At 37.0% G+C, this 19,802-nt stretch overlaps 1 protein-coding gene across 1 annotated transcript in view; it reads right to left on the bottom strand.

The window, feature by feature from the left end:
- Positions 1 to 3,734: 3,734 nt before the first annotated feature.
- Positions 3,735 to 19,802, bottom strand: part of tep1 (telomerase-associated protein 1) — a 31,022-nt gene continuing 14,954 nt past the window's right edge. Inside the window, exons 25-56 of the mRNA XM_087812000.1 lie at positions 18,915 to 19,056; positions 18,670 to 18,849; positions 18,512 to 18,604; positions 18,290 to 18,425; positions 17,523 to 17,661; positions 17,323 to 17,456; positions 17,172 to 17,260; positions 15,320 to 15,434; positions 15,226 to 15,255; positions 14,956 to 15,157; positions 14,772 to 14,892; positions 14,570 to 14,694; positions 13,644 to 13,743; positions 13,423 to 13,578; positions 13,145 to 13,360; positions 11,850 to 11,906; positions 11,650 to 11,782; positions 11,349 to 11,585; positions 11,123 to 11,274; positions 10,939 to 11,046; positions 10,043 to 10,147; positions 9,837 to 9,960; positions 9,703 to 9,779; positions 9,508 to 9,634; positions 8,407 to 8,537; positions 8,230 to 8,345; positions 8,014 to 8,154; positions 7,857 to 7,956; positions 6,107 to 6,224; positions 4,509 to 4,591; positions 4,341 to 4,445; positions 3,735 to 4,281 (exon numbers count right to left, since the gene is read on the bottom strand). Coding sequence (XP_087668126.1) covers positions 4,162 to 4,281; positions 4,341 to 4,445; positions 4,509 to 4,591; positions 6,107 to 6,224; positions 7,857 to 7,956; positions 8,014 to 8,154; positions 8,230 to 8,345; positions 8,407 to 8,537; positions 9,508 to 9,634; positions 9,703 to 9,779; positions 9,837 to 9,960; positions 10,043 to 10,147; positions 10,939 to 11,046; positions 11,123 to 11,274; positions 11,349 to 11,585; positions 11,650 to 11,782; positions 11,850 to 11,906; positions 13,145 to 13,360; positions 13,423 to 13,578; positions 13,644 to 13,743; positions 14,570 to 14,694; positions 14,772 to 14,892; positions 14,956 to 15,157; positions 15,226 to 15,255; positions 15,320 to 15,434; positions 17,172 to 17,260; positions 17,323 to 17,456; positions 17,523 to 17,661; positions 18,290 to 18,425; positions 18,512 to 18,604; positions 18,670 to 18,849; positions 18,915 to 19,056 — 4,012 coding nt within the window. The 3' untranslated portion in view covers positions 3,735 to 4,161. The remainder of the gene's footprint in view (positions 4,282 to 4,340; positions 4,446 to 4,508; positions 4,592 to 6,106; positions 6,225 to 7,856; positions 7,957 to 8,013; positions 8,155 to 8,229; positions 8,346 to 8,406; positions 8,538 to 9,507; positions 9,635 to 9,702; positions 9,780 to 9,836; positions 9,961 to 10,042; positions 10,148 to 10,938; positions 11,047 to 11,122; positions 11,275 to 11,348; positions 11,586 to 11,649; positions 11,783 to 11,849; positions 11,907 to 13,144; positions 13,361 to 13,422; positions 13,579 to 13,643; positions 13,744 to 14,569; positions 14,695 to 14,771; positions 14,893 to 14,955; positions 15,158 to 15,225; positions 15,256 to 15,319; positions 15,435 to 17,171; positions 17,261 to 17,322; positions 17,457 to 17,522; positions 17,662 to 18,289; positions 18,426 to 18,511; positions 18,605 to 18,669; positions 18,850 to 18,914; positions 19,057 to 19,802) is intronic.

Genomic DNA, 19,802 nt, shown 5'->3' on the forward strand with positions numbered 1-19,802 from the left:
ACTAGCATTTTGGAACTAATGATTTGAGTTGAAAATAATAGAAAAAAGGAACAAAGATTTAACAGAAAAATAAACGTTATTTAAAAGTTGAGTTTCAGTAAAAAAAATTATTAGAGGAAATTGAAATCCGGAAATGTTACAACACAAAAAAGGCCGGAAAGATAGAAAACAAAAAGAGCACCGTTACTGAACAGTGTGAAGGAAAAAAGTTTTTAGATAAAAGTTGATTTCTGCGAAAAAATAAATACAATAAAAAGATCATATCATTTAGAAGAAAAATAAATTTAAAAAAAAATGAAGGGGGAAAAATCTCCAGATTTCCATCAAAGAAAAATCTAATAAATAGAAAAAAACAATAAGAAAAAAACTGGAAATTAAAAAAATGAGTCTTGTGTTGAAGTCGTAAAAATGTGATTTAAGTAAATCAATAATAATAACAAATAAAATGTCAAGAAGGAAAAAAGACAAATAACATCTTATATACAAGTTGAATTTTAGCAAAATAAATAAATGCAAAAATGTACATCAAATTGTTCAAAAATAGAACAAAAAGTTGAAAAGAGTTAAGATTAAGAAAATATTTGATATCACATCAGAAAAGGTGCTGAAGTTGAAAAAATATTTAAAAATATATATACTGTATATATATACATATATATATATATATAACTACAAAATAGAAAGTCAAGAAGAAAAATTGAAACTTTCTATATACAAATTAACTTTCAATAACAACAAACAAATCTCATATAAAAACCAGTCATGTGACCTTCTTTCGTTCACCATCGTTGTGGGTCTTTGTCATCATCAGACTCTCATCACACTCTCCTCCCTCTGCTCTGTTCATTTCCTCTGCTGCCACCATCGTGTCACTCTGCAGATCAATAATCACGTGTGTGTGTGTGTGTGTGTGTGTGTGTGTGTGTGTGTGTGTGTGTGTGTGTGTGTGTCACGAGTCGAACACACAAGCCATGTCACTCCTCATCACTTCATCTTCATCTCAAGAGAATACCTGTGTGTGTGTGTGCGTTTGTGTTTTAATTAAGAGTGTGTTTCTCCTCAGGCACCGCCTGCTGTTCACACACACACAGACAGACACACACAACTGTGGGCTGACCTCATTTGTTGCCGTCTTGGACACACACAGTCGCACAACAAATCCTTGACTCTGATGATGTCATGATTGTTCATTCAAACGTCAAAACTTTATTTGTGTATTTTATTCATATTTCATTGTCGACAAATTATGAAGTTTTTTATTTATTTATTTATGACAAACACAACTAAACTCACATTTACACACTGACACCAGACTCACACACACAAGTCCATTAATGACACAAAGACTGGTAAAATAAACCACATACTCTCCCACAAATACACAACCTTTACATGTAAACCAAACAAAAACAAACCTACGCACACTATTCTAAAACACACAACCATACAAACACACACTTCCCTGTTCACAAAAGCTCATACTCACACACTTAAACACACACACCAGGAGCGTTGTGTAAAGTTGTCTAAAGAAATGAGAGTTAAACCTTCACACACACACACACACACACACACTGGATTAAGAACTGTGGGATTAAGAAGATAACTGAGATTATGTAAATGCAGATTAACATTGATTTATGACTTTAGCACTTTAAACAGTCGACTCTTGCACTCACACACACACACACTGTTACACACCAACACTTACACTCAAACACACAACCCTGTGTATAATCTCAAGATCATCCTTCCATTATTAATCCATCATCATTTCATCACCTTTTTTTTTTTTAAAGATGATGTAACTTCCTGTTCGACCTGTCGAGAGCGGAGTCGTCCACCGTGGACTCGGAGTGGAGCAGCCGACCTTCATCAGAACAAGAAGGTCGTTGACTTCCTGTCACGTGATCTGAGAACAAGAGATTTGATTTTCTCGTTCTGCAGCTTCTTAATCAGGATCATCTGTGTCTCACCGAGCGACAGGAAATGACCTCGTCTTGCGTTTCCTCTCCAGGTGAGCTCGGCTGTTTTCTCAGGGAAATGAGGGAAAGTCATCTTTTCCTTTCCTCAATCCCTCCGTCTCTCCCTCCCTGGGATGGATTATAATCTGGTCTCTCCGTCGCCGGTGCGGCCACATCTGACCTGTTGCCAGAATATTATTGTAATATTTACCAAGAAGCTTTTTAGAGGATAAAACACAAAACAATACAATTTAAAAAATCTGAAATATTATTTTATAATGAGATATAATATTGGATTAATCAGATTATAATTTGAAATTAAATGTTAAACAAGAAAAATGATTAATCATTTTCAAGGATTGAAAAGTATGATGTCATAATATTTTGAAAACGTGAAACTAAACTTTTTTTTAAGGTTAAAAAACACATTTATAAAATAATAATAATAACATACAATAGCGAATTTTTCAGATTATAATTTTAATTCACATTTGTTTTAAAGAATGATTAAAAAAATAATGATCAAAAGTATAGTAAGTATTTACTAAATTGATAATATTTGAAAATGTGAAAAGAGGATAAAACAATCACTGGTAAAAAATATAAAATATAAAATAAAGATTGTGTCATGAATTTAAACCAAACATGAATAAATAAATTGCCATCAATAAAAATATAGAATTTACTTGCAAATTAAGTTGCAGATTCAAGAAAAAAAAGAGATAAAATGCTAGTTAATAATCATTTAATAAATACATTGTAAAGTCAGATAAAGAAGTTAAAAAAAATGGTTATATGGAAAAAGAAACTGTTGTTTGGATGGAAAGGTTTGAAAAGATCAGAACAGTTTCCCTTCACGAGCCTCTTAGACTTAATGGTTTCCAGATGTGACGTCGACGAACCTGCAGGGTCACGTGACTCTCCTGGTTTGTTTACATTCACCTTCGACGGTTAAACACATTCAAGCAACAACTGAGATAAACACACAAATAAATATTAAATATATACATTATCGATCGATCTTTGATTCAGTTGCAGTGAGAGACTTTGTCCACTAGGCTTTTTTTAATCATTATATTACTATATTACTATTACTAGTATTATTATATTACTTGTATTTGTGAAAGAAACGCTAATGTTTTAATATTATTTCCCAACATCCGGTTATTCTTCTTAATGAAAGACGATAAATGATCATTCTAATCAAATAAATAAATACATGTATAAATACAATAGTAAACGTGAACGTAAAAGTGAATAGATTTGAATATTTTGAAATAAAGAAAAGAAAAACGGAAATGTATAAATATATGAATAAATGTCGAAACAATGCTACACATTAATAATCAAATGCATAAATAAATGAAAGTAAAAAAAATATTAATAAATGTGTATATAAACACAGAAATAGCAGATTATTATTTATTGAAATTTTAAATATATTTAAACATTGAGTGTGTGTATATTTATGTATATATACAAGATTTTTTTAAATATATTTAATTATATCATCCTTTTGTAGTATTTTCCATTTAATCTGAAGCTCAAAATGGAATCTTTAACTAAAGGAAATATCACAAATGTAAAATAGATTTTCAAAGTAAAACAACAGGATGTTGGCAAATAATAAAGATAAAATAAATAAAGAAAATATGACTACCTATATACCCATTTTTGGAATTTTAAATCGAAATGTGATTAAAATAATGTCAGACAAAACAAATCAAACAACAAATATATACAGTATATTATGAATTATTTAAAAATACATACTTTTTTCATCACAATTTTTATTCCATGTTTTTAAACGTAACTTAAACTTCTATTCATTTAGTCAGTTGTGTTGCTACATGCCAGCTCTTTTTCGTACCCGGGTGACAACTGTGATCTTAAATCTGTAATCTGTAATCTGTTAGTGTTTACACACAACAACATTTTACCGTTTGGTTCCTGATAGGTTAAATAATCTGCTGCACATCTCTTTGCTTCACCGCCAGATGGCGCCAACACTCTCACCTCAACACAAGAGCAGACACACAAACACGGAAGTGCAGAACAAACACTTTAATGAAGCAGGTTCTTCTGAGCTCGTGTCAAACATTCTCTATAATCTGTGGCAACATAAAGTCGAGCTCGTGTCAGTAAATAAAAGGCACTTGTAAACATAAATGCATCTTCAGAGTAAATACTTCTGAGATTATTCTAGCCAGGACAGGAAGTAGACGTTCCCCAGTGCGTCGCCGCACACCATCTTGCAGGGATTCACCGGGTCCAGCTCCAGAACCAGGACCGGACCCTCGCACACGAACATGCCGAGCTGGAGAGATTAGGATTAAAAGGACACGTTTTTGAATGAAGTGATTTAATCCCACAAACCTGTTTCATGGTGGTCCGGTCCCAGATCTTGACGGTCCGGTCCGCGGAGGCCGAGACGATGGTGGTTCTGGTGAGCCGGAGCGCGGTGATCCGGTCGCTGTGGACCTGGGGTACCAGAACCTTCTTTAACTTTCTGACGTTAAGCGACCAGAACTTGTCGCCACTCACCAACTTCCTGTCGCTCCAGGAAGAGAACTGTGGACCTTTGCTGCTCCGCATGTTCCCCGACAGGTCCCCGAGCACGAAGAAGTCTGGAGCACAAACATCGTCGTTGATCAGGTCAAGACCACGTCGTACAGAAATATATAAAGAACTTTGTTTCTCTAAATGTATATGAAATATTGACATTATACATGAACTGCTTCGGTTTTTTTCTTTGAAACAATAAAAAAATGTAATCCCTTAAATTCATAATTTTAAGAAAGTTATTAATACATAATTAAAAAATAACTTTACATAAGAAAAAAAACCTTACTTACATACTTTTGAGAACATTTTAAATTAGTTATTTTAGGAAACCTTTAAATACATAATTAAAAACAAAACCTAAAAACCGAATTTTATGAACATTTTTAATTCGTAATTTTAGGAAACATTTAAATACATAATTTGAAAAAAAAATAATGTTTTAATACATCATTAAATAAAAACTTTATTGCATAATTTTGAGAACATTTTAAAATTCATAATTAATAAAACAATTAAATACATAATTTTAAGAAACTTTTTAATTCGTAATTTTAAGAAATGTTTGAATACATAATTATAAGAATATTTAAATACATAATTATAATAATATTTAAAATAAATAATAAGAATATTTAAATACATAATTATAAGAATATTTAAAATACATAATTATAAGAATATTTAAATACATAATTATAAGATTATTGAAATACATAATTATAATAATATTTAAAATAAACAATTATAAGAATATTGAAATACATTATTATAAGAATATTTTAAATACATAATTATAAAAAATATTTAAATATATAATTATAAGAATATTTTAAATACATAATTATAAGAATATTTATATACATAATTATAAGACTATTTTAAATACATAATTAAAATAACATTTTAAATACATAATTATAAGAATATTTTAAAAACATAATAAGAATAATTCCAATACATAATTATAAGAATATTTTCAATACATAATTATAAGAATATTTGAAATACATAATTATAAGAAACCTAAATACATATTTTTAGAGAAACATTTAAATAAATAATTATAAGAATATTTAATACATAATTATAAAAAACTTATAAACACATAATTAAAAGAACATTTTAAATACATAATTATAAGAATATTTAAAATACATAATTATAAGAATATTTAAATAGATAATTATAAGAATATTTAAAATAAATAATTATAAGAATATTTAAATACATAATTATAAGAATATTTAAATACATAATTATAAGAATATTTAAATACATAATTATAAGACTATTTTAAATACATAATTAAAATAACATTTTAAATACATAATTATAAGAATATTTTCAATACATCATTATATTCATATTTTAAATACATAATTATAAGAAACTTAAATACATAATTTTAAGAAACATTTAAATAATAAATTATAAGAATGTTTAATACATAAAACTAATACAGAAACTTTTAAATTAATAAAAAACCTTGAAATATTATTTAGTTTTGGTCCGACCTCTCTAGGTCAAAGGTGAGCCACACTGGAGCGTTGGTGGTCGTAATGTTACGGCCGTCGTACCTTCTTCCTGCGCGCCCGCCGTGGTCGTGTCCTCCAGCTTCCCCTCGTCTCTGCTTCGTTCAAACAGGTTGAGGTCTGAGAACTTCAGGCTGAAAGTCTCCCCGTGTCCCACAGAGAACTGAAAACATTACGACCATCAGTCTCACAGACTTGGTGGCAGAATTTGTTGTTTTTGACGGAAAGAAAAAACAGAAACAAAAATGTTTTGAGACACAAAACTCCCTTGTTTTTTTTTGTGATGGTTAGTTTTTAAAGTAAAGACTTACACACAGAAAATGCTTTTGTTACATTAAAACTTTTCCCTTATCAACGTGTGTTTTTCTCTCAGGCACTCAGGTAAGTTCCCAGCAATGACTGAGGACGAGAGGATGCAGTCGAGTCGAGGAGCTTTTAAAAGCTGATGTTTGGACATATTTTAGTTACAAAACTAATGAAAGCAGTTACAACTGAGGACGAGAGGATACAGTCGACTCCAGCTGCTTTTAAAGCTGATGTTTGGACATATTTTAGTTACAAAACTAATGAAAGCAGTTACAACTGAGGACGAGAGGATACAGTCGACTCCAGCTGCTTTTAAAGCTGATGTTTGGACATATTTTAGTTACAAAACTAATGAAAGCAGTTACAACTGAGGACGAGAGGATACAGTCGACTCCAGCTGCTTTTAAAGCTGATGTTTGGACATATTTTAGTTACAAAACTAATGAAAGCAGTTACAACTGAGGACGAGAGGATACAGTCGACTCCAGCTGATTTTAAAGCTGATGTTTGGACATATTTTAGTTACAAAACTAATGAAAGCAGTTACAACTGAGGACGAGAGGATACAGTCGACTCCAGCTGCTTTTAAAGCTGATGTTTGGACATATTTTAGTTACAAAACTAATGAAAGCAGTTACAACTGAGGACGAGAGGATACAGTCGACTCCAGCTGCTTTTAAAGTTGATGTTTGGACATATTTTAGTTACAAAACTAATGAAAGCAGTTACAACTGAGGACGAGAGGATACAGTCGACTCCAGCTGATTTTAAAGCTGATGTTTGGACATATTTTAGTTACAAAACTAATGAAAGCAGTTACAACTGAGGACGAGAGGATACAGTCGACTCCAGCTGCTTTTAAAGCTGATGTTTGGACATATTTTAGTTACAAAACTAATGAAAGCAGTTACAACTGAGGACGAGAGGATACAGTCGACTCCAGCTGCTTTTAAAGCTGATGTTTGGACATATTTTAGTTACAAAACTAATGAAAGCAGTTACAACTAAGGACGAGAGGATACAGTCGACTCCAGCTGTTTTAAAGCTGATGTTTGGACATATTTTAGTTACAAAACTAATGAAAGCAGTTACAACTGAGGACGAGAGGATACAGTCGACTACAGCTGTTTTTAAAGCTGATGTTTGGACATATTTTAGTTACAAAACTAATGAAAGCAGTTACAACTGAGGACGAGAGGATACAGTCGACTCCAGCAGCTTTTAAAGTTGATGTTTGGACTTATTTTAGTTACAAAACTAATGAAAGCAGTTACAACTGAGGACGAGAGGATACAGTGACTCCAGCAGCTTTTAAAGCTGATGTTTGGACTTATTTTAGTTACAAAACTAATGAAAGCAGTTACAACTTCGTCAAGAGTCATGTGGTCTGTAAATCCTGCAACACCAGAGTCAAGTACTCGACAATACTACAAATAAATACTTGTTAATACTTCAGTAATCAAAGGCTTGAGCTTCAATCTGAACTCACAAGGAAGCCGACTTGGACGTTGGTCTTGTCCTCTCCGATAAGCCAGGCGCTCCTCCTGTCGCTGCGCCTCACGTCCAGGACCCGCACGCTCTGCTCCCAACTGTGGGGAGACCACGGTTGAAGGTCCCGGAGGTCAAAGGTCAATCTCGTCACTCACTGGTTGTCTCTGTTCCTCCAGTCGTTATGGTCCCCGAACACGTTGTAGAACTGGCCAAAGACGGAGACGGCGATCAGGCCGTTGCAGGGGATGAGATGAGCCACGTTGTCGTCGACCGCATGGGTGGCGACCTTGAGGAGGCTGCAGAGGTCAGAGATGTTTTATATACATTTCTTTAGTGCTTGGCCACTAGAGGGAGCTGTCCAACACACTCACCAGGCACGTTCCTGTCTCCACTCCAGCCTCCAGATGTCGACGCTGGGTTTCTTGTATCCGACGGCGAAGTTCCCGTCGTCCATGACGCAGACGGCCGTGACGTCGACGCTCGCCGCCTGAGAACAGGAACGGAGGTGAGAGAGAGTGTGTCGCTCACTTCCTGTCCGTGATCATCACCTGCTTCTGGCCGACACGTTTGTTGTTCCGCCACAGCTCCAGCAGGCCCGACCCGTATCCCACCAGAACCAGGTCGTGACCGGGCGAGAAGCAAAGCGCCGTGACCGACCCTTGCAGGCCCGAACCATTCCCTGCAGAAGAGAAGTTCAACACTTTTTAAAAGAACGTTTTACTCCCTTCAGAAACTGTAATGGTTTCCTTAAATCGACTTTTGAACTTTTTTAAATGGATTTTGAACAATTTTCTGACCTCAATTCTTCTCTACATCCCTTTGATTAAACCTCACGACTTTCACGCTTCTTCTTGACTCGTGACTTGTTTTTACTCTCAGCTGCTCTGTCGACTCCAACATGACTTTTACACAATTACATGAACAACAACTTTTTATATTTATTTCCATTTTATCTCCATAGTTTTATTCCTCTTTCACCCAATTATCACTTGTGTTGTCTCAACAAGATAAAGGCCTTCCATAAATACACAGGAATACCTTGAACACATTTGTTTTCTGGGCCTCCGGGTCATCTTGACCCTACGATAATAGAAGGGTATAAGCAACTTTTAATCCTATTTTTTTCTTTTAAACTCAAGAATTTAGGATACAAATCTGAAAGCCTTTACTGGCAGAAAATAGAATAAATTAAATTAAATTGAATAAATTAATTGTACATTAAAGTGGGCATATCAAAATTAAATACAAAGATAAATAATAATAATATACGGAAATTAAATAGTTAACTAATATATAAAGATACTTAAAATTGTTCAGAAATTTGTCCCAGAAATAGAATAATCGAAATTAAAAAATATATATTTTTCACTTCTAAATATTTTACTTTGAAGTCTGATTTATAATAACCTAAAATGTCATTTAAATTTGAATTTAATTTGACCAAAAATCTTCTAAATCAGACAATTTCTAGTTTTGATGACTCAACAAATATTTCATTTTTTTACTAAACCTTTAAAAATGTTAACAAATGTTAAATCATGAAGCTCAACTGTTAAAAATAAAATAACCTAAATAAAAGATTTAACTTCTTGGCAATAATAATAAATAAATATAAACATTCAGACTCTTCATTGAAGTCATGACTCGACCTGAATCCCACGTCCAGCTCCGGAGCGAGCCGTCCTCAGAGATGCTGAGGAATTCTGGGACGCCGCTTTTGAGGAGGACGCCGCTCACGCCGCCGCTGTGTCCGAGGAGGCTCCCGAAGTGCTCCACCTGGTGGACGACGACGGCGGGTGAGACACTCCGAAAGAGAGAAGGGTCCGATTCTCGCAACGACTCACCTGCATGGGACTCCACAGGCGAGCCGCTCCGTCGTCGGACGCCGTGACCACCTTCAGGTCTTCCGGGGCGTCGTCGCCTGAGGAGAAGAATCAAAGTTGTAGACGCAGAAGTTGAAGGAACGTGAGAAGCTCACCTGGCAGGATGGAAATCTGGTTGATCCTCTGCTTGTGGGCGGGAATGTGGCAGATCTCCATGTTCTTCTCCCAGTTCCACATGTGAAGGGAACCTTCAGAACACCCGGCTAGAAGGTACGGACCCTGCACACGCACACGCTCAACATTATGACCACCTGCCCAATATTGCTGCCATGGCAACAAAGAGTTTGGTGTTTTATGTGACCTGGCAGCAGATGGAGGTGAGAGGACTGGACCAGGTGAACACTTTCAACCTCTTGTCGTCCGTCGCGTCCCAGAGGATGATCTGCCCGTCGTTGGACGAGCTCACCTGAAGGAGACGCAAACAATTAACGGATTAGAATTCATGGCATTTAGATATTTAAGACGCATCAGAATACACACAAAAATATCAAATTAAAACTTTATCTAATAACAAAATGCAGATATAAAACGTAACTTAACAAAATGTGTACATTTTTTATGGAAATTATGTTTTTTAAGAATTTAATTATGGTTTTAAATGATCAAATTAATCCATTTCTATAATTAAATTATTATTTTTAATAATGTAATAAAAATTGAATGAACACCTTTTTCTTGTACACCTTAAGTTTGATTTCCTCATTTTTAATTTATAGTCTTTTAAATTCAATATAGAAATGTTGGTATGATAGCGTCACCAGGCATTACCAGAAGATCACAGAGCTACTCGATCAAACTTTCAGCCAATCATTTGAAACGAAGACGAGATTTGAAATTTAAAATTCAATGATTTATTATTAATATATACTATTCTGATTGCACTGATTATTTACCATAGTTTAATTTTAAAAAAATGAGTTGAACAAATTATTTAAAAAAATAAGAACAATATGTATTAATAATAAATGACTTATAATGAAATAATAAGTAAGTAAAAAGTAGTATCAAGAAATTAAAATAAAACTTTGACTCCACATTGATTGTACTTTTTAAAACATGTATTTAATCATGTTTCATCCTGACCTTATCAACAATAGGTTTAATGTTCATCAATGCAAAAGAATGGATTTGAAAATAGTCTAATATGCGTGTGTAAAAATAAATCAATAAAACCACCAACAAGACAGCAGGACTCACCACACAGTCTGGAGTCCACACACAGCCAGTGATCCAGTCTCTGTGAGCGTGAGGGATCGTCCTGGACTGAACCGCCGGAGTCGTACTCACATCCCAAAACACCAGAGCCTGAACACAAGGACAACGGGAAGTGAGTGTTTTTTTCATCATCATAAATCATTTCACAAATCTCTCCGAGGTCCACCTTGTCCCTCGCTCCGGTCAGCAGCTGCGTCCCGTCGGGGCTGAAGGTGAGACAGGTGACCGGCCCGCTGTGGCCCTTCAGCAGGTCGTGGGGGTCGCTGCAGTTATCCACCGCTATCTCGCTCAGCAGCCACAGAAGCACGCTGCAGTCGTCTGTCACCGGAACAATAAAGTTTTATTTTAAGTAAAAATCGAAAGAAGGATCTTTCGTCATCGCTGCAGATCACCTGAGCCGGTCGCCAGGTAGGTCTTGTTGTGGGCCATCGCCCGGACCGGCTTCACCTGCCCGGCGAACAACCCCGCTTCGGTCATTCCTCCATCGTCGGTTCGTTTCCACAACCGCAGACGGGTGTCAGCTCCGGCGGTCAGCAGCAGCTCCACAGTCGTCTCCTCCACGTCGACGCAGATCCACAGCAGCGAGTAAACGGTGAGGTTCAGGTAGTCGGGCGCCCAGACCAGCTCACCTGGAGGAGCAAAAACATCTCAGTGAATGTTTATGTCAAAGAGTTTCCACGAACGAAGACCAACCGGAGTCGCGGCTGAAGAGTCTGAAGCCGTTGCCATGGTAACCCACGGCGACATAGTCTCCCCTCGCCGCCACGCACAGAGCCGCCTCCTCGGACTCGGACTTCTTCTTCTTCCGGGGAGGCTGCTGCTCCTCCTGGACCGGCAACGGATCAACAGGTCAGATCTTAATCACTCACAACTAAAAAAAAAAGAGGTTCAACCTTTTCGTCTTTCATGGTAACGATGGAGCGCCCGAGACCCCCGGACCAGAGCTGGAGCTGGAACAACAAAACTACTGGTTAGTCCTGAGAATTTTTACTGATGAATGATGTTGAATTTCTTTTTCTTTAAATGATGTATCTTTCATTACTTTTGTTTAAAAAAACTGGATTCAATCATTTCTATGTTGAAAGAAGAAAAAAAATCCAATATTTTCAAATGTAATAAAGTATATTTACACATAGAGTTGATTTTCTAATTCCAATAATTCCAAAACAAATGCTCTAAATGCAATATTTAGCCTTTTAAATTGAATATGAAATGTTGGTTTAATAATGCCATCCAACCAGACTAATCCAATCGAGCACCGAGCCACTCGCTCTTTAACTTTTCAATCAACACTAAAGCTGTAAAATACCATTCATTGCAAATAGTTGAAATCTAACCTTTACATTAAATTCAACCATGATAAATAGATTAACATTGATTATTCGTGTGTCACATGATTGGCTGAAAGTTTGATCGAGGAGCTCGGCGCTCTATTGCTACAGTCAGGCTCCTCCTTCCATCACTGATCTGATCCAGCCTTACACCCCAGCTCGGGCTCTGAGGTCTGTGGATCAGAATCTACTTATGGTTCCTGAACACGGCTCAGGACCAGAGGAGAGAAATCTTTTCAGGCTGTTGCTCCTAAGCTTTGGAACGATCTTCCTCTCTCTTTGCGCTTGATGGATCTACTGACTCCTTTAAGAAGCATCTTAAGATGTTTCTATTTGTTCAGGCTTTTCCTTGATTTTCTGTAACTCCTGTGTTGTTCTCAGTATTATCTTGATCTTTAAAGTATATACTTTTTTTAGTATTGTTTTGATTGTTAAAGCGCTTTGTGACCCTGGTCTGGAAAAGCGCTATACAAATAAATATTACTTACTTACTTACTTACTATTATAGCAACATTTTTATATTGAATTTTAAAGACAATGAATTAAAAAATATTAAATTTAGAAAATGTATTTTGTAAATATTGTAATAAGAATATCAAACTATGTGTAAAATATATATATATATATACTGTATATATACAGTATATGTTTGAAAATATTATTTAAATATTATTTAAATTCAATTATATAAAAAAAAAAAATTCAACCTTTCCATATAGAATTAATTGTATTAAATAATTGAAAAAACAGGAAATATTAAACTTAAATATTCTGACGACACTGATATACTTCGAACGACCAATTTCAAAAACATACAACTTTAATTGAAGGGTTTAAAGTCGGCTTCACCGTCTCACCCTGCAGTCGGATCCTGCCGTCAGCAGCTTGGCACCGTCGTCCAGGAAGGTCAGAGCTTCCGTGGCGTCCCAGTGAGCCTGGAAACACCCCACACAGGTGGAGGGCGGCACCGACCACAGACGCACCTCCCCGGACAGGGAGCCCGAGCACAGCATGGAGGACGACGACGGCGAGAAGGACACGGAGCGAACAGAGCTCCGGTGGCCGCGGAGGATCTGAAACCAGAAGCGAAAGATTCGACGCCGGTTTCGTCACCGAGATCCGTCTCTCGACTCACCGCTTGCGACTGGTTCTGAAGCCAGTTCCACACCAGCACCTGCCCGCTCCAGCAGCCCGCCGCCAGCAGACGGTCTTCGGGGTCAAAGGTGACGCAGTTGAGAGGGCTGGTGCTCGGCCAGGAGGCCACCTGATGACCTTTGTCGGAGGACCACACCTGGGGAGACACGGGGTGAGCGTCAGGTTGATGGACGGCAGGGAGAGCCAGAGCTCGGGACCCACTTTGAGCGTGAAGTCCAAGGACACGGTGGCGAGGTGCTTCCTGTCGGCTGTGCCGCTGCTGGCCGTGATGGAGTTCTTGTGTCCGTCGATCAGAGCGGTTCTGTGAGCGAGAGTCAACGTCAGTTTGACCTTCGTTGATGATCATGTCGGAGTTCAAGGGCTGGGCAAGGACTTCCCAGGAGGTTTTTAATTAAATAGCTGCAGTGATGAGTTCACAGAGAGGGAGTGAGACTAATACAAGTGTTTATTGAGTTAGAAAGTGAGTCTGAAAGTGATTGTATTTGAGTTATAAGAAATCAAATAAGAGTCAAAACATCATAAAGAAATAATAGTTTAGTTTCAGTTTATATTATTATTATTATATTTCAAGTTCTACCCCAGCAGCTAAAATACATATAATAAGTTTATCACTTAATAAATAATATTAAATGGTTATTTTTTTTAGCATTTCATTATTTACAATTTCTATATTTAAAGGTTTTTATAATTGAATAATTTAAAAACTGTGACATTCTTATTCCAATTATTTTTTTAAATAATAATATTTTTTTTATTTTTATTTTTTTTATTTTTTATATTTAAGTTAAATAATTATTTTTCAGAAAAACGAATTCAATGTTTTAATATAGAAATTAGTTAATTGAATTATGCAAAGAAAATAATATACTTGACAGAAAAGAAGGGAATAATACGTAATAAGTCCGCAACTGAAGGTTGTCATTGAAACATGTCAAATAATTATCTCATTTCGATTATTAATTAAATAAATAAATCAGATAAATAAAAAGTCTATTGAGAACAAAGAGATGAAAAATGCTCACTCAGCAAGTTTAACAAAATGGAAATAAAATCAAGCAACCTGAAGAGAAGTGTTTTAACATTTTTTCTTTTACTGACTCACTCTTCATAAAAGATCTTCGACTCACTTGCATCCATTCTCAACGTCCCATATCTCGATCCGTCCATCGAAGGACGTGACGGCGAGACGTCCATCGCTGAGGAAGGCACAGCTGGAAACGCCGTCACAGCCGCTGACCAGCGACTTCACTTCCTGTAAAGAATCCGAGCTTCAGGATAAATAAAAGCGAGGAGGAGCGAGAGAACATGTTGAGCGTAGGTGTGCGTCACCTGTCCAGTGTGTGTGTGGACCAAGTGCAGCGTTCCCTGTGCGGAGCTGACCACCATCATCTGCCCGTCTGGACTCGCCACCAGACACGTGGGGTCGTCCGGAAAAGTGGTCACCAGCGTGCTGTCAATCATGATGTCATGGGTGAATAAGTCGCTCGGAGAGGAGCTGATGACCTTGACTGACCTCGAGGATTTCTCCTGACTGTCGTTGTTGTTCCACTCCACGGCTCGCTGAGAAACCTTCAGCCTTTTGGCCCAAACGTGAGCAGCAGACTTGACCGGCTCATTGAGGGCCTGCTGGACGAACAGTGCCGGCCACGAGGCCAGCAGGGCCGCGTTCCGCTGCAGGAACCTCCGGCAGCCCTCGAGGCTCACCTGGTAGTCACCTGCGAGCAGAGAGACTTCAGTCAGACGGAACCTGTCGAAGCATTGCAGGCTTGTTTCAAGCTCTTACTCGTGTGAGACTTGGTCTTCGCCAGATCATCTGGAACAAAAGAATACAATAAATAAATTCTCCACTTAATTCGACAAGCAGGTTGATCACGAACCGTAGTGAGAGTAGGTCTGCAGCAGCTGGTGCAGCAGGTTGTGTCTCACGTTGGCGTGCAGGAAATAGAAGTTGGAGAGCAATGAAGCCAGAGGTTCCAATTGTCCGCTGGCGATCTGGGAAGAGATTGAGGTGTCAAACTCAACCACACAACTTGTTTGAGAAAACTAAAAGTATATTTACTAAACTGTCTTCAACACAAAGTCTGATCTCGATATTTTCTTTTCCTTTTTGGAGGTTAAATCTATCAAAATAACGGAAGTCTAATTGTTCACATCCATAATCTGCGTCTTGTTACCTTATCTTAAACACTGGCATCTTCACAGGTCATCCACGAGAACAGTAATATGCACCGATCTTGAGCCATTTAGCTTGAGCCTTGAGTTTGACACTGAATAATGATCGATTTATATGAATTTCTGTGACTTTATCATTTTTAATCTTTAGAAAATAAATATTTCTTCAAAGCTCTTCTCCTCTAACACAGCTCTGTGTTCGTCCCGTTCCCTCTCAGTGAACTCAACGCTGAAACAGTTCCTGAATTAACGTTGCTTTATGATGGTTTTGACTGAAACATGTGAAAAGACTAGTATTGTAACTCAAACAAAATCACTTTCCCACTAACTTTCCGCTCTAGTAGAAGAACTCACATTTCTCCGATCCTTAAAACTCTTCACTGGCTTCCAGCTTCTTTCAGGATCAACTTTAAAATTCTGGTTCTTACTTTCAGATCTATTCATGGTCAGGCTCCTCCTTACATCAGTGATCTGATCCAGCCTTACACCCCAGCTCGGGCTCTGAGGTCTGTGGATCAGAATCTACTTATGGTTCCACGCACACGGTTCAGGACCAGAGGAGAGAAATCTTTTCAGGCTGTTGCTCCTAAAATTTGGAACGATCTTCCTCTCTCTTTGCACTTGATGGATCTACTGACTCCTTTAAGAAACATCTTAAGACGTTTCTATTTCTATCTTGATCTTTAAAATATATACTTTTTTGAGTATTGTTTTGCTTGTTTAAGCAGTTTGTGACACTGGTCTAGAAAAGCGCTATATAAATAAATATTACTTACTTACTTAATAAAAACGTTCTCTCCTCACACCATCCCCTCTCAGTGAACTCATCACTGCACCTAGACGAGGTAAGCTTTTCTTTTTTACCACTCAAATCTAATGTTCCTGCTTTCAGACACAGTGAACATATCCTTAATAACATTGATCATTTTTCACTAAGAAACCGATATGACTGAGGTGGGCAATTAAATTTCCTCATGGGCCACATTAAACACTGGAGCTGTTATTAGGGGCCAAAGGACAAAAAAGGACAAACATTCTGAAAAATAATTATAAGTTAAAGGAGATTATTTTTTAAAAAGGCTTTTTTCTTTAATGTATTTTATTTAAAGATTCTATATGTGAAAAATGCCTAATTCATTCGAATTTCAATAAAATACATAATACGGGAAAAAGGGTTTCTATGCCATTAAATAAGGTATTTTATATTTAATTAAATATAAATTAAATTAAAAATGTGATAAGCATTTTTTCTCAAATAATGAAAAGAAAACATACCCATAAAAGAACAAATACAAGGACAAAAATGACTTTCAAAAAATGATTTTAAGTTATATTTAGAGTTGAACTAGTAATAAAACTGTGTCATCAGAAACATTTCTACATGTTCATTTTTATAATAATATTTTGACCTCATGCAGGCCACAAATATGGAGTCAACAGGCTGCACGTGGCCGCACTTTACCTTCAAGTCTTCAAATAGTTTTTGAAGGACAGGATTGTTAATAAAGGTTTAATTAGAAGTTTATAAAAGACGTGGATGTCGACCATGATACTCACCAGACTAGTGGGCAGCTGCTGAACTGCAGCAGCTTCAGCGTGAAGGAACGTTTCCTTTCCCTCGGTGTCGGCTACCATCCACAGGTGAACTGCAGAGAGACGTCTCTACGTCAAGCTCTCATGGTGACACATGTTTGGAGACACGATCTACCTCCCAGCAGGTGGTGCGCTCTGGTCCGGTCCCCCTCCGTGGGCAGGAAGAAGTCTTCGAACGCCTGCTTCACCTCGGGGTGGGTCGGCTTCAGCGGGTCGTCCTCGTGGCAGCAGCGAGACGGGTCGATCAGACTGGGCCACGAACAAAAGTCACAATGAGATCATCGAAAGAGGCAGATAAATGAAGGAGATGCTCACCTGCGCAGGCTCAGAACGATCTGAGTGAAGGTGGCCATCGGAAGTCGATTGTTCAGCTTCAGCTTCTGGACCCGGTCTGCCCCCCCGATCATGCCGCCGCTCACGTTCAGCAGCGAGTACAGCTCCGTCTCTCGGAGACCTGGAGGAACGACACGCTTTACTCTCTGGTGAAACATGCTTTTAAACGTTCTTTACCCAAGAAACATTTTCTCTTTCGTAATACAGTAATTATCAATAAATACTACATGATAGATAATTTAATAATTACAGTATTTTCTCCACAAACAAAGAAATATTACCGCAAGAGATAATAAAGTTTGATTTTAAAATGTATTTTTTGAATAGTTTTGAACGATCTTTTGTTTATTTGCTTTTTAGAGTTTCTAGTACTCACCAAGAAATATAACTAGATGTATTTATGGATGTATCATGAATATAGATCTTTTTTTGATTATTCAGTCATTTTATTTAACTTTTTTTTTAACAAATACTTAGGCTTGTAACAAACTAAAATTGATTTATATTAAAAATTGATTGAAAGTAATACTTTCTATAATTATGTTTACATTTTTCTGAATAATATCTCAGTTATTAAATATTTTAACAACTGAACAAAAAATATATAATACATTCATTAATTTTGTATTCAAGTGTTTTTTACGTTTTATTATTATTATAATTCGTGACTAATAAAACAAAAGAAAATCCTAGAAAACATAGATTTCAATTCAATTCGAGAAAGACTTCACAGCCTCTGAGAGACTCGCCTGCAGAACTGACGGTTAAAGCCGATAAAGTCCATCTGAGTCCCTCGACGGCTCGATGCTGCGAGCACAGTCTCTCCAGGCTGACCTGGACCAACTGGCCCAGAAAGTCGGGAAGATCCTGCAGGTTCTGATTCAGCTGAGACACAAACAGACGACGATCTTTAACTCAGGGACAGTTGTGCTCACAACCTCTTGACCATGAAACTAGAGATAGTCACTGACCGTGTCAAAGGAGGCAAAGTTCTTCAGGTGCTCACATGCCAGACGCAGGTAGAGAGGACTGATCGCTCCCTTCTTGAGGACCAGAGTCTGGAGCTGGAGCCGAGACGGAGAAGGTTCAGGAGGCTCCTCGTCAACAGGGACGTCGCTAAGACACCTACCTGGTTGTTGAACGCGGTGTCACTCAACTTCTTCCCGAAATCATCCAGTTGTTTCTTGACTATATCGAGTCTGTCACGAATCATCAGCGGCCCGAGCGAGAAGAGGACGGCATGTTTGCGCTTGGCGAGGGTTTGGACCAGCGCAGCATTGGACGTGGCACTCAGGACCAGGCAGACGTTCTGACAGCGGAACAAAGAGGTTCAAGGTTTCTTTCTTGATTCCGGGAAAATTGAGCGAAAGTTACCTTCGGGAGGTTTTGAGGGATCCACTCTGAGCTGATCTGACCGTGGGCGTCGACCACCTTGTCCACGCCGTCCACCACCAACACCAGAGGCTTCTTCTCCTTCCTGTCCTTCAAGGTCGTGTGGAACTCTGACAGCAGATCTCTGAGTGACGCAAACAAGAAGAGGGGAATTTAGAGATATTAATGGAAGGATATCAGTGCCATCAGAATTGAATGGGTAATGGTTATGTATTTTATTTTTATTTTAATAGAATCTTTTTTAAACATTACATTTTTTTAAATACATTTTTAATTCAAGAATAAATGTATAATAAAAAATGTTTAATTGTGTTCATCTATGAACCATTGAACCAAATTATTTAAAATATATATTTTTTTACACATATAGTTTAATATTCTAATTCTAATAATTCATAGAATATTTTTGAAAATTTAATATCTTTAAAATTGTAGACTCTTAAATTAAATTAAAAAGAAATGCTATTATAGTGCCATCCGTCATGTGATCTGCTGCGCAACGCAGGATTGGCTGAGAGCGACTATTGAACTCAATTATTGAGTTAAAAAATTCTTTCAACATTTTATATTACACAATACTGAAATACTTCCATACACATAGTTCCTTATTTACTTGATGCAGAAAGAATGAGGTTATCTTGATTTAATAATGAACATGTGAAATTTCATACAGAAATATAGATGCAAAAACGGAGCTAGCTCTGTATTTATTTGTTAGCTGAGCTACTTCTGGTTATTTATTACTTCAATTTCACGTTTAAACAAATGTATTTGCTAATGCTAGACTTGGATTAGAGTAAAGAGCTTCAGGTCAATGTACTGAGACCCAGCATTTTTTAAATTTGGGTTTGGGTTAAACTGTTTTTTTTC

The sequence above is a fragment of the Callionymus lyra genome, chromosome 16 (genome assembly GCF_982586985.1).
Source record: "Callionymus lyra chromosome 16, fCalLyr1.hap1.1, whole genome shotgun sequence".
Lineage (NCBI taxonomy): Eukaryota > Metazoa > Chordata > Actinopteri > Syngnathiformes > Callionymidae > Callionymus > Callionymus lyra.